The sequence below is a fragment of the Aythya marila genome (genome assembly GCF_965140915.1).
Source record: "Aythya marila genome assembly, chromosome: 7".
Classification (NCBI taxonomy): Eukaryota; Metazoa; Chordata; class Aves; order Anseriformes; family Anatidae; genus Aythya; species Aythya marila.
In genome coordinates this window covers 17669158-17683115 of record NC_139048.1, presented here as the reverse complement: position 1 = coordinate 17683115, position 13958 = coordinate 17669158, and the positions used below count along the sequence as shown (strand labels likewise).

The window sequence follows — 13958 nt, the reverse complement described above, 5'->3', positions numbered from 1 at the left end:
AAAAGTTGCGAAGTCATCAGCGCTTGTTCTCATGGGGGACTTCAACTTCCCAGATACATCCTGGAAGCACAACACAGCCCAGAGAAAACAGTCTAGGAGGTTTCTGGAGAGCGTGGAAGATAGCTTCCTGACGCAGCTGGTTAGTGAGCCTACCAGGGGAAGTGCCCTGCTAGACCTTCTCTTCACAAACAGAGAAGGACTGGTGGGAGATATGGTGGTTGGAAACTGTCTTGGGCAGAGTGACCATGAAATGGTAGAGTTCTCCATTCTCGGAGAAGCCAGGAAGGGGACCAGTAAAACCGCTGTATTGGACTTCTGGTGGGCCGACTTTGAACTGTTCAGGACACTGGTTGGCAGAGTCCCTTGGGAGGCGGTTCTGAAGGGCAGAGGAGTCCAGGAAGGCTGGGCGCTCTTCAAGAAGGAAGTCTTAATGGCACAGGAGCGGTCTGTCCCCACATGCCCAAAGACGAGCTGGCGGGGAAAAAGACCAGCCTGGCTGAACAGAGAATTGTGGCTTGAGCTTAGGAGGAAAAAGAGGGTTTACAATCTTTGGAAAAGAGGGTGGGCCACTCGGGAGGACTATAAGGATGTTGCGAGGCAGTGCAGGGACAAAAGTAGAAAGGCCAAAGCTCATCTGGAGCTCAGTCTGGCTACTGCCGTTGAAGACAACAAAAATGTTTTTACAAATACATCAGTGCAAAACAGAGGACTAAGGAGAATCTCCAGCCTTTACTGGATGCGGGGGGGAACTTAGTTACAAAAGATGAGGAAAAGGCAGAGGTGCTTAATGCCTTCTTTGCCTCAGTCTTTAGCGGCAAAACCAGTTGCTCTCTGGATACCCAGTACCCTGAACTGGTGGAAGGGGATGGGGAGCAGAATGTGGCCCTCACTATCCATGAGGAAATAGTTGGTGACCTGCTACGGCACTTGGATGTACGCAAGTCAATGGGGCCAGAAGGCATCCACCTGAGGATACTGCAAGATCTGGCGGAGGAGCTGGCCAAGCTGCTTACCATCATTTATTAGCAGTCCTGGCTATCGGGGGAGGTCCCAGTTGACTGGCGGCTAGCAAACGTGACCTCCATCTACAAGAAGGGCTGGAGGGCAGACCTGGGCAACTATAGGCCTGTCAGTTTGACCTCAGTGCCAGAGAAACTCATGGAGCAGATTATCTTAAGAGTCATCACGCGGCACTTACAGGGCAACCAGGTGATCAGGCCCAGTCAGCATGGGTTTATGAAAGGCAGGTCCTGCTTGATGAACCTGATCTCCTTCTATGACAAAGTGATGTGCTCGGTGGATGAGGGAAAGGCTGTGGATGTGGTGTACCTGACTTCAGCAAGGCGTTTGACACCGTTTCCCATAGCATTCTCCTCAAGGAACTGTCTGCTCGTGGCTTGGACTGGTGTATGCTTTGTTGGGTTAAAAACTGGCTGGATAGCCGGGCCCAAAGAGTTGTGGTGAATGGAGTCAAATGCAGTTGGAGGCCAGTCACTAGTGGAGTCCCCCAGGGCTCAGTACTGGGGCCGGTCCTCTTTAATGTCTTTATTGATGGTCTTGATGAGGGGATCGAGTGCACCCTCAGTGAGTTCGCAGATGACATCACGTTAGGTGCGTGTGTTGATCTGCTTGAGGGTAGGAAAGCTCTGCAGGAGGATCTGGATAGGCTGCACCGATGGGCTGAGGCCAACTGCATGAAGTTCAACAAGGCCAAGTGCCGGGTCCTGCACCTGGGGCGCAATAACACTGAGCAGAGCTACAGGCTGGGAGATGAGTGGTTGGAAAGCTGCCAGGTGGAGAAGGACCTGGGAGTATTGGTGGATAGTCGGCTGAAAATGAGCCAGCAGTGTGCTCAGGTGGCCAAGAAGGCCAACAGCATCCAGGCTTGTATAAGAAGCAGTGTGGCCAGCAAGACTAGGGAAGTGACTGTCCCCCTGTACTCGGCTCTGGTGAGGCCGCACCTCGAGTACTGAGTTAAGTTTTGGGCCCCTCGCTACAAGAAGGACATCGAGGTGCTCAAAAGACCTGAGAAGGTCGACGAAGCTGGTGAGGGGTCTGGAGAACAAGTCCTATGAGGAGTGGCTGAGGGAGCTGGGTTTGTTCAGCCTGGAGAAGAGGAGGCTTAGGGGTGACCTTATCGCTCTTTATAAGTACATTAAAGGAGGCTGTAGCGAGGTGGGGGTTGGTCTATTCTCCCACATGCCTGGTGACAGGACGAGGGGGAATGGGCTCAAGTTGCACCAGGGGTGTTTTAGGTTGGATATTAGGAAGAACTTCTTTACCAAAAGGGTTGTTGGACATTGGAACAGGCTGCCCAGGGAAGTGGTGGAGTCACCATCCCTGGAGGTCTTTAAAAGACGTTTAGATGTAGAGCTTAGGGATATGGTTTAGTGGGGACTGTTAGTGTTAGGTCAGAGGTTGGACTTGATGATCTTGAGGTCTCTTCCAACCTAGAAATTCTGTGATTCTGTGACTTCCAAAAGAATGACGATTGTTCCATTTCAAACCTCCTGGGACAGAAACAAATGCTGTGCTTCCAGCAGTTGAGTCCCCCACTGCCTTTCCAGTCCACTGTCATTCATTACTCTTTAAGAAGCCCTGACAGCATCCTGCATCTGCGCAAGCAAGTGTCCGGCTGCCACCCAGGACAGAGTAGCTCTGCAGGCGCCACCAGCTGAGCGCTGCTCAACACTGGGAGTTTGGGGTTAAATTCAGACCCGGAGCTGTTGGGCAGCTGGGGTTTGTAGCAAGTGACATCCCAGCAGTGGGAGGTTTCCATAGAGTAACAAAAAGCCTCAGGGTGGTTTCGCTTAGCTCACCTTTGCAAAACTGGGGCTTGTTTGTGGACACTTCATTTAATGCAATTGCTCCTATGCACTTTTTCGTTTGTTTGGGCCCCATTCACTGGATCCCTAAATACCCTGCTCTTCAGGACCTACTCATTCACTCCATGGGGGAGTAAGTGCTAAATCCACCTAGGGGTGTGTTAGTTGCCCACATGTACTTTTTGCTAACATGAAAATTCAACTTTCCAAAGGTACAATGCAAGACTAAGCACAAAGCTGAAATGGCAGAGCTGTCCAAAGGCCTAGAAAAAAAATAAAACCAATTAAAGATCATATTCTGCACTTACAGTTTATTTTCATGCACTGCATGGAACACCTGGAGCAGAGCATTAGCACGGACAGGATTCATCTGAGTGCTCTATCCAAGCTTGCATCCATCAGTGCTCAGTGGGCTGGTGGGAAAGCACCACGTTATCCTGGCAAATTGTTCACAGATTTCTGAGGTGTCTGTGCCTACTGCTGCACTGAAAGCACCACGTTATCCTGGCAAATTGTTCACAGATTTCTGAGGTGCCTGTGCCTACTGCTGCACTGTGCTATGCCAGCCTACCCTGTATGGAGAACAGCCTGAACATTATCATCCCTTAATAAAACAATCTTTAACTGTACTTCTAAATGTACTTCTGGAGCATGGTAGTGGTAAATGCTTTGAGTGCAGACAACTGAAGTCAAACAATTTTAATATGTTATATTTGAAATATGCATGAAAAATAGAAGAAATTGATACACATACTATTCATATATATATAAAAATACATTATGACCCTGTGGGTGTACTCCTGATCTAATTCAAATTTGTGAACAGCAGCCTGTGTTGCTTTCCCTTCTGAGGCACAGAATGGAATAGGACACCAATAGCAAACATCAAATATACCGCAAGTGATTAACAAAATTACTAGCATAGCATTAATAAAACTTATCTGGACTCTGATCAATTTGCTAGTGAACAGAATACAGTTTTATACAGCATCAAACAGAAAAGATTTGCACTTCAGAACGTGAAGTTCCTCCATCTCTAACAGTTTCACTTTGGAAATGTAGAAGCATCTCATTATTCAATAAACCATCACATCAGTAATTTACTGCCATGAGCTACATTCAGTCTCTAAGTTCAACAAATCAGCCAGCTGTAGTACATCCCTAGCACAAGTAGCAGGAAATCATCAGCAAATCACAGCCGCTGCTGTCTGGCCAGCCAGGACAAGTGACCCGATCAGCTCTCCAGTTAGTATAAATGAGTAATTTGCACCACCTGAAGATATGTCTCCTGGATCCAAAAAGGGACAGGCTTGCCATTGCAATATGCAGGATGAGCAACTTGTCTGCCGAGATCTTCTTTAGGTAGAGCATCTGGGGTGGGAGTTGCTCAGTCATCTCGCAAAAATTATTTTTTTCAGCAACTAGTGATTTTGCAGGAGGAAGAGACTCTGCATTTGGAAAAACAAGAGCTTCTCCTCCCAGTCTCCTGGGCTGCCTTTGGACTTCTTCCAACTAATGAAGCTAGAGCAGGTTTGTCTACCAGCACACCTAGTCTCCTGGTACAGATTCACTCCTTTTCATATGGCTGAGCAGCCACAGCAACTCTGCCATCCACCCAGAAAAGATCAGCTGGAGTATCATACCTGGAATGTCAATGTTTAGAAATTCATCCTTTAGAGATTTCCAAGAGAAAGAAAAAAAAAAGAAAAAAAAAAAAAGAAAAAAAAAAGCAGCCACCTCAAAATTTTGCTGTAGGAGGACTAGGAAAGTAGCTCTAAAACCACATTTGAAATGAAGTTGCAATGTATGTACAAGATTCAGGCATGCTGTAAAAATTAAAGCTGCTTCAGAGATGCTTTCAGCATTAATCACAGCTTCCTGGAAGATTTTATAACAAATAGCTTTGGCATTTGACAAAGAGTTTAATGAAGACTGATAAATGGAGAGGTTTCTCAGTGGCATGTGTTACTCCATTGAAACAATTGATTGGAACACCAAAAAAATTATTTCATTAATACTATTTTTGAAATAATTTAAACATTATTGTTCAGCTTTGTTGACTGATTACTTTGTATTTTTCTTTTCATTATATCCAATTATGTTTTTTGAGATTACCTTTGGAGTCAACATATTTCCTTAGAAATAAATCTGTCGACACTTGTATCTACCAACTCTCTTCACTTTCAGTCTAGCTTTGTTCTATTACTGCATTAACTTTCTGTGTAGATTTTAGCCTACCAAAACCTGACATAAAAATCTAACGGAGATGCCTTGTTTCACAGAAGTAGCATCTTCAGCAGTGCAACACAATGCAGCCCCCTCTGTCTCAGTCATGGCTGCACAGCGCTGAATTTTGACAGTGCTTGTCATCTGTTGCTATAGCTGCTTGTATCCACAGACAAAAGTTCAGCATCCTTTTGGTCTAATTCTCCGGTGACAGAGTAAGCTATTGCTCCGTTTGTCCAGATGTGATGTTTGCTGTGGGTGTCATTGGTGAGTGACCTTAAATGCGTTCTGTTGATTTTCTTTGCCAGTCTTGCAAAACACAGTAACGTTGAACTAAATATCATCGAAAATCCACACAGGAGGAATGACGCGGTGTAACTGCCTGTTGTATCCACAAGCCAACCTGTAGGAAGACAAGTCATTTTTTTTTTTTTTCAGGCTTGACAGAATTCTTGTAATTTGCAAGTCCTGTGATCAGCAGCACTTCTGGAGTTGTATCACAGACAAACGCCATCAAACAAGACAGGTTTACCTTGCCATCACTATACCTTTACCTCCTGGGGCTGGGGGAAATTTGTCCACAACATCAGCAGGCAGATAATTTTATTATGTGCCTTTGTTTGGAAGTCAAACCCATGAGAAAAAGCACAGCAGTCATCACCACGATACTGCACAGACATCTTTCAACCATGTGGATTTAACTGGAAGTCTTTAGACATGCTTAGAAGAGCCACAGGATTAAATACAGTGTATATGAGATCCTCTGACTGAAGCTAGTGAGCTATGCCCTGGGCTCGCGCATCACTTCAAAGTATTCCTTTTTGCAGTATCTTTTGCTACAGAAAATTAAATTAAAAGCCTCAGAAATAGAGTCCAATTGGAAATTGATGTGAATAGTGGAGATGTGCAAGACATATTTATACATTTGAAAAAGATTTCTGACCTTCTATAATATTCAAAACTGTGTCAAGATCTTTCTAAAGAATAACAGGAGTACAGCTCTCATCATTACTTCACTGCAATGAAACTGATAGGGGAAAAGATGGTTTGATACCACAGGGGTGAGTTTGTGACCAACAGCAGTGAAGCTGACTCACCCACTGTTCAAAGCAGTTCAGAGATAAAAAGATTAAGTCCTCTAGATCAAAAAAATAAAAAAACAACAACTTGCAATGAATCTCTTTAGCTATCATTTTCAAAACTGTATGATTTCAGAGAAATCTTTTCTTCCATCTACTTACACAATTTCTAACCTATGTGAAGTGATAATGTAACAGCTCTTAGAAACCCAATTTCATAGTGTTTTTGTCTGTTCTTTGTTTTGTTTTTTAATTTCAGCTTACTCTATATGTAGAAATCATTCCATCAAGACAGAGCTTAAGTGGATCTCAAGTCTTATGAAGGTCTGTGTGTGTTGCTTCTCTGCCCAGGGGCTACCTTCCCATTCAGTGTGTATTTCCTATCCTTTCCTATTACATCCCACCAAAGCCCACCTGCATTTCTTCCTGGGAATCCGAAAAGGAGATGACAAGGCACTTTGCACCTTTTTCCCACCAGTCCAATAAAGACACCAGAGGAATATCATTTTGACCAATTCAAAGGGAAAAATGGGGACTGTTACTAATATACTCAAAATGCTGAAAAACCTATAGCTTGAAAATTAGAGTAAATACTGTACCACAGCTTTTAGTCACTAGCGACAGAGAAACAAGCTGCAGGAAAGCAGCCCAGAGCCAGGGGCCAGGCCCTCCCCACCTGGACACCACAGGGTGCATGCCTGTGCTTCACCCTTCAGTGCACAGTTCCACAGAAAGAGAATGTTCTGTCAGAGGGTAAAACATGAGATGCTCAAAAGCTTCCAGGAAAAAGAAAAAAAAAATAAGATTTTTTCAAAGAAATCTTCCATCAAATTGTAAAATGGTAATTGAAAGTGACAGTAAAATGTTTACTATCACATTGATATCTATTTTTGTTCAAGCTCTAGACTAAATGCCAGACTATTTTGCTTTGGTCAACAGTTGAAATCAAAGTAATGATGAGATTATAGGAAAGTCATTTGTGAACTGACCTGCAACAGGCGGGCTCACTAGATACGGTATGGCATGCAGAAAATACACAACACCCAGTGCTGAAGATAAGGAAGAAGTTCCCACGACATCTGCCGTCACAACAGGGATTAGCGTTACATAGGCTCCATCAAAGTAGCCAAAGGTAAAGGAGAAAGGCACAAGCAAGGGGAAGGTCTGGAGAACTGGCAAGAAAAGGCAGCAGAGGCCATCCATTCCCACAGCAAAGAGGTAGCAAAAGTGCCGATGCTTCTTCAGACACCTGCAAATTCAAAACAGGAAAGGATATCACTGGACACAGCATCGCGGTCACTGTGCAGCACTTCAGTCTCTCTTTCATGTTGCTCAAATTTAAGTCCAACTTATTACTCCATCTTCAAGATGAAAAGCTCAACCAGTGAGGTGCTTGGCTGAGGAAAGATACCCCGCTACAGTTGCAGAAACACCTGGAGAGCAGCACCCCACTGGAGTTAGTTTAGCCAAGTGAGATGGCAATTCCTCTCTCCCTGCCCCACAAAACCAATGACTGATTTTTCCTACAAACTGAGTAAGCACAAAGAATAATGTGCTCCTTAGAACCAAAACATCTCTTAGTTTAGCCAGATGCTGCACACAGATGTCTCGAATGGCTGAGTTAATAAAGCATGGTGAGTTCTCTTATACTGGGAGATGTATAACAGTTTTAGGTCAGCCCTGAAGTACATGCCTGACAGTGGTAGGCATGTACTTGGTCCTTTTCCATCACTTCTGCATCCCTCCAGCAGCACAAAAGAGATGGAAAGGCACAAGTAGCATCATCCTCTAGGGATGAGGTACAGAAGTTCATGCTTGATATACCTCAGGAAAGAGGTTACATTTCCATGGTCAAATGGAAGAGCTTTTAGCTTTTCAGAAACACATCGTTTCTTGGGGTTGGGCGGGGTCCAGTAGATGCCGATGAACTCCAAAGAGACAAAACCATTAAACAGCAAGCATTTCTGAAAGTTTGTTCATTGGTTTTCTAGAAACGTTACAGGTGCTACAGACAACATACATAATGTTACCTTTTATGTGCATTACACCCCATTTGCATCTAGCCTCCCACTGGCTAAAGCTTGAATTTCCTTAGCCGTACGCCATTACCTTCTGTCTGTTAGCCATCCAAAGGTGATGTTACCAATGATATCAACGACACCAAGTATGGACATGAGGAAGGCAGCCTGGTGATGGCTCACTCCAACGCTCAAGGCATAAGGCACTAAGTAGACAAAGAGAGGGCTGCAGCCATACGCCATAAATAAGACCGACACTGCTAGCACCATGAAGCCTGGCATGAGCAAAAAGTCATATTCCTTCCATGAACAGTAGCATAAACACTCGTGCGACCATGCTTTGATTAAAGGTGAACAGATGGACATTCGCTTTAAGTCTTGTTTCTGTGCTTCAGGGACATACTCCTGTTCAAGAAGCCCCGGAGCAGTTTTACGGTCCTCCTTAAGGGCGATGGGCCGCATCAAGGCACCACAGACGCAGAGGTTTAGAACAAAACCTCCCAGGATGAGTAATGCCCCACGCCAGGAAAACTGCTCAATTAGGAGTTGGACCACAGGGGCCAGGATGAAGGTACCAATTCCACTTCCAGACATGGCTATTCCATAAGCCAATGCTTTCCTCTTGTTGAAATATTTGCCCACCATTGCAATGGCTGGGGAATAACAGAGTGCAAACCCAAGTCCTGGAAGAGAAAGCACAGTGCAGATGGCTTAATTCTGAGCACGAACATATGGAACACATTAAATTAAACCACACAGCCTACTTCCATCAGCACGAATGAATAGGAAGCTCTTCCTGACATGCAGCCCAGTCATAATGTGAAAAGAAACCAGGATGATTCCCTTCTTCCACCATCAGGGTCACCGACTTGACAAATCTAATGGATCATTATAAATCTATGATAACAAGGCTCAGATAGGAGTGATGGGGTGCGTTTAATAACGAAAACAAGGACTATCAATGAACATCAGAAAAACAGCATGTCAGTTTTTCCTGGATACCAGATGAGGTCTCCTGGATACCACATGAGGTCTCATCCCAGAGCCCAGACAGACACCAGTGTGGGGCACAATGGTCTGGTGAGGCAATGCTTTGTGTTTCAGTCTCGTGCAAACCCAGCTATTCATTTTCAGGTCTCAAAGGCAGCACAAGGAGTTAGACTCTGTCACTGATATCCTGCACTAAACGTGTTTTAGTCAGGTAAACTAACTCAATGCAGCAGCTGGTTGGAGTCCTGAGCATTTATAAATCTCTTTGTACAAATAAGGAGGGGAAAAAAGCCTCAGAAGAAAAAGCCATGCCCAAGTCAGCAGACAAATAAAATCCATCTCTTGGAAAAGACTGTGGTCTCTGCTGCAGAAACCAGAGCAATTTTAACCATCAATTACTTGCCCCAATACTAAACATGCACTTCTGAATCAGACACTGAAATGTGTTACTGACTAGGGTTTTGGAACACATCCTACGTTCAGGTTAAAAGGGTCCCCATGGCTTCCGGCAGAACTTGCCAGCCAGGGAGGTAATCATCTGTGCCATAACCGGCTTGCAAGGTTCTCCTCAAAGGCCTCCTCTGTGCTGGGCAAGTGCTGAGCTAAGTGGATTAGAGGGGGCAAGGGAAGGAGATGGCAGAGCAGCTGTGACAAGCATATTCTATTTCGAATGAGTTGGCAGAGGAAATAGGTCCCCAAAAGCCAAAAATGTCCAGTGAAAAGTGGAAATGCAAAGTTTGTGACTGAAAATATTTCCGTGTCTCTTAGAGTGAGCTCTGCTACCTGTTGTCAGTCCCCTTTCTCATCTCTGTCTCACTTTTCACAGTTTCAAGTCCTGCATTTTTATGGACCTTTGTCAGTTATGTTCCTGCCTCCTCTCTGGACTGGAGCATCACCACTAGCATTTACCGACAGTTATCTCTACATTAATCACTCCCTACAGACTAGAAGTTAACTGCTTGCAGAATGGACTCTTTACAGCCCCATCTATGAAGTGCAATTGCTTTTCCACCCCAATATTAATTGTGGTTTTCACTAAGGAAGCCTCCGTGGCATTAGCGTTGTATGTGGCACAGCCCTTTTGAGTTACAAGGAACCTTTTTATTTGTTATGAACACATTTGTCAACAGATTAACACTGTAATGAAGGAGCTACATGCACTACAACACGGATTTATTTTTTTTTTAAATAAGCTGTTGGCAGCATGTGAACTGCAGTAATTCCACCACCTCCTTACTAAACAGCAGGGGACCAAGTACAAGGGCTTATATCACCGTGGCTACCAGGTCAGTATTAATAATGAAGGAATGTCAGTGTGACTATGGGCACCACTAATGTTCCTCAGTTCACTGCAAACATGGGAAAATTGGACAGAGCACAAATATCTGCTATCTACATACCTGAATGCAAATGGAGGAGCTGCTACAGCAATACTATCAGCCAGGGATGTGTTTGCTTTTCAAAGGGAATATAATGCAGATAAAGTGCACAGCTGAAGTACTACGTATTCACCCAGGGCTACCCTGCCCGCTTAGTTCTTTTGTTTTGATTTAAATTTCATTTTTTAATATGCAAATATCTGGGGGCACTCTAGAATCACTACCACAACAAAATCCTCACAAATCACAGGTGAAAGAGAAAATTTTATGTGTATCACTGGTAGCGGAAGTCCTTCTTGAGCTCCCATAATTTCACAGCTTTTTCCACAGTCTTCTCTCTAACGTTAAAGAGATGCTGTAGCAGCATGCAATATTTGGGCTGTTCACCCATTGACTTCAGCCAGAACCCCTTTTTTCACAATGAGGAGAACAAGCCTCAGTATCTCTACTGACCACGGATGTGGCAATATGACATGGAGAAGAGATCACCCCTCTTTAAAGGAAAGGCTGTAATTTTTTATCATTCCCGTGTTGCTTTCCTGACTAGACCAAAGGAGCTGAGTGCCTCCTACCTGTAAGGACTCCTAATGATAAGTAGAGATGTTCCAGGCTGGCGGCGAAGGAGCTCAATATTAGTCCAGTAGATGCAAGCAGCCCTCCTAGCATGATACCAACTTGGCAGGATACATGATTACTTATTAAACTCCCAAGTGGGGCTTCAAAGAAACAAATAAAGCTGGTAGTTAATAGCAAGTCCTCGAAAATAGTTCATTGCAACTAACATCAAGGGAAAGGACACAGCAGGAAAGCAGGGGAAAGCGGTGATCACAGCTACGCAGGGTGGTCTTTCAGCAACCCTTCCTATCAGAATGGTGTGAGAATCAAAAACCTTCTAAAATTATTTTCCCGAAAGTCAGGATAAAGCTAAAGTTTACAGTAGCTTTTTCAGCAGATCAAAGTCACTATGGGACACAGCTACTCTGAAGTTTTCAGGGTCAAGAGAGGCCACAGCAACAACCGGATACAGCCCACGCTGTTCTTTACTCCATTCTTACAACTGCAGAGGCCTTCCCCAACAAGCAATCTGCTCTTCAGACTTCAGAAACTTCAGGCGTCCTTCCTGCAGGCTCTGTGCCAGACTTAGGTGTGAGAGGTCTCCAGAGGACCATCTCCAGAGCCACCAAACCTGTCCGGAACTTCTCCTACAGTGACAGTTCCCAGGTCACCCTGCCTCTACCAGGGGATGTCATCTCCAGCCCTCTCCCTCTCTGCTACCTGTAATGCCAGGACAAGCTTATCCTCATCTATCTTTTTTTCAAGACATAACCTGGCTGATGCAGGAGAGTTGCTATGTCTCAATTCGGCTGTGTTCCTAAACCCTCATGGATATTCTCATGGATTAACTCCTCCATGTCAGGATTAAAGCCTGAATTTTCACCTAAATTGTATAATTTTGAAGTAAACCCATGAGAAACTTTAGTGCAGCTGCTGAATTGATGCATATTATTCTTAGTAGCACAGAAGTTCCTTTTAAGGGAAAAGAATATTTGTAAATACAAGTCGGCTAAAATGATGATGATGTGACATGATTCGAAGGCTAGAAGTACAGACTGTGCTAGCTCTCAAATATGATTCCAATCAATAGGCAAAAGAAACACATGCTCAGTTAGCAGCTCTCAAACACAACTTGTCCCACTAGACCTTGACAAAAGTACATTTCTGGAAACTTAGATCACTTGACAAAACAAAATTGTGTTTCTTTTCAGTAGTATGAAGACACTCCCTTCCTGCCCAACTATGCTGAGTGAAGCGGCTCAGTTATACCAGACCCCAGAGAGTCCACAGCAACCATGTTTCCCAGCCTACTCCACTGGCTGACGGGTGTGCCAAAACGAGATGGAGCTGAAGAAAAAGCAGTCACACTTGTCGTTAAAGTGTAATACACACCACAGAGCATCGTGGCACAGTCGACAATGGAGTGGATCCAAGCTGTTCTGGCATAATCCTGCCCAAAATATGCCTGGAACTCCACAAAAAAAATTGAGATGCACCTAGGAAAGATAACATGAACAACAATCTGTTAAACCTGGGATATGTGCCTCACAGAAAGCAGTCTCATTCTTCAGCAGTAAAGAGAACCTTCTTGAAGGTCTTCTCCAGCTCCCAGGAAAATTAAATCTGGTTTGTATTGATCCCAGCTGGATGGACATTTTTAAACAGTTGCAAAAGGGTTTTGGAAATGAAGATAATTAATACATGAGACAAAACGTCATATGGCACATGCAAGTTTAGTAGTCCCAACAGTACTTTATATAAAGCACTTTGGTTAGTGTGATTCAGCTAGGGAAGAACCCTTGCTTTGCACTGGCAACAATGGAATCACAAAATGGTGCCCAGCTATGATCCTAACAGAGGAATCAGGCTGATCTAGAACCTAATTCAGATAGATTTAACTAACTGAGAGAGATTACACTGTGTCGATGTTTGCATGCCACTTCTGTGCTATTTATCCCAAGATCCTAGACTTCAGATCCTTAAACCTGGCAGTTTTATTGAAAAAAAAAAATATATATATATATATATATATATATATATATATATACATATATATATTTAGTGGGAAACACTCCATTTATATTATACTGACTGTCCAAGAAGATGCTGTCTCAGTGTCTCTCCCTCCCCAGGGTGCCTGTCTCAGCTTAACATAGCTTAACATCCATGTTCACAGGGAGTAGGCTCCTCTGTCTCCAGCTGACAGCAAAGCGGCCCAGCAGCAGCTGTGGAAGCCATCTCACCCCAAAGACACACATCATGTTTGTGCAAGGCAGTGGCCTATTCCTCTTCTTTCCATTGTTGATAAATATTTCTGAGGGCAAAAAAGAAAGGGATAGTGCCGCAGCAGGCCGGAGAGACAAGCAGCAGCCCCTTTACCTCGTCACGGCCCTAGTACAGATGGTGACCAGGAAGCAGCCGGCAACGATCATCCAGCCCCAACCGCCATCAGGTGGGCCACTGCGCGGGGCCATGGCGCTGTGCGGCCACGCTCCTCTTCCCCTCCTCAGGGCTGGGGGCTGGCTCCTCCTGACACTGCTTGCTGGGGTGGCCCAGCCTGTGGGCTGTTCGCCATCTGCAGAAAGGGAAGAAAAGCAGGTAGAGAGGTGTCAAGGTACAGAGCTGTGAAATCACACTGCCTGGCTAGGAAGCGCAGCTTCCTCGTGGTAATTCGTGTCGAGAAGATGATTGATTATTAATAAAGTGCTACACTCTTTTTAGAAAGAATAGGTCACATCTCAAATGGGACATCTGACATAGTCAAAGTTTGGATCACATAGCAATGGTCACAGCAGCTCAGAAAGATCAAACAAATTCACAGCTGTAACTATCAGAGCTTTTGTAAGCAGCTCCAAACCTGGTACCTCATGCATGCTCCTAAGTGAC

General features: G+C 44.5%; 1 protein-coding gene across 4 annotated transcripts in view; it reads right to left on the bottom strand.

Annotated features, from left to right (window-relative positions):
* Window positions 1-3394: 3394 nt before the first annotated feature.
* The window catches only part of SLC16A12 (solute carrier family 16 member 12), a 31895-nt gene continuing 21331 nt past the window's right edge, over window positions 3395-13958 (bottom strand). The window contains exons 4-10 of one of the 4 annotated variants that reach the window (XR_014317892.1): window positions 13452-13647; window positions 12465-12568; window positions 11090-11233; window positions 8240-8831; window positions 7120-7379; window positions 4941-5454; window positions 3396-4468 (exon numbers count right to left, since the gene is read on the bottom strand). Coding sequence is in view for 3 of the 4 variants with exons in the window: in XM_082764569.1 (XP_082620695.1) it covers window positions 5192-5454; window positions 7120-7379; window positions 8240-8831; window positions 11090-11233; window positions 12465-12568; window positions 13452-13647 (1559 nt within the window). In the remaining variant the exon portion in view is untranslated. Of the gene's footprint in view, window positions 5455-7119; window positions 7380-8239; window positions 8832-11089; window positions 11234-12464; window positions 12569-13451; window positions 13648-13958 lie in introns of all 4 variants that reach the window. The other 3 variants (XM_082764571.1, XM_082764569.1, XM_082764570.1) reach the window with 3 other exon arrangements.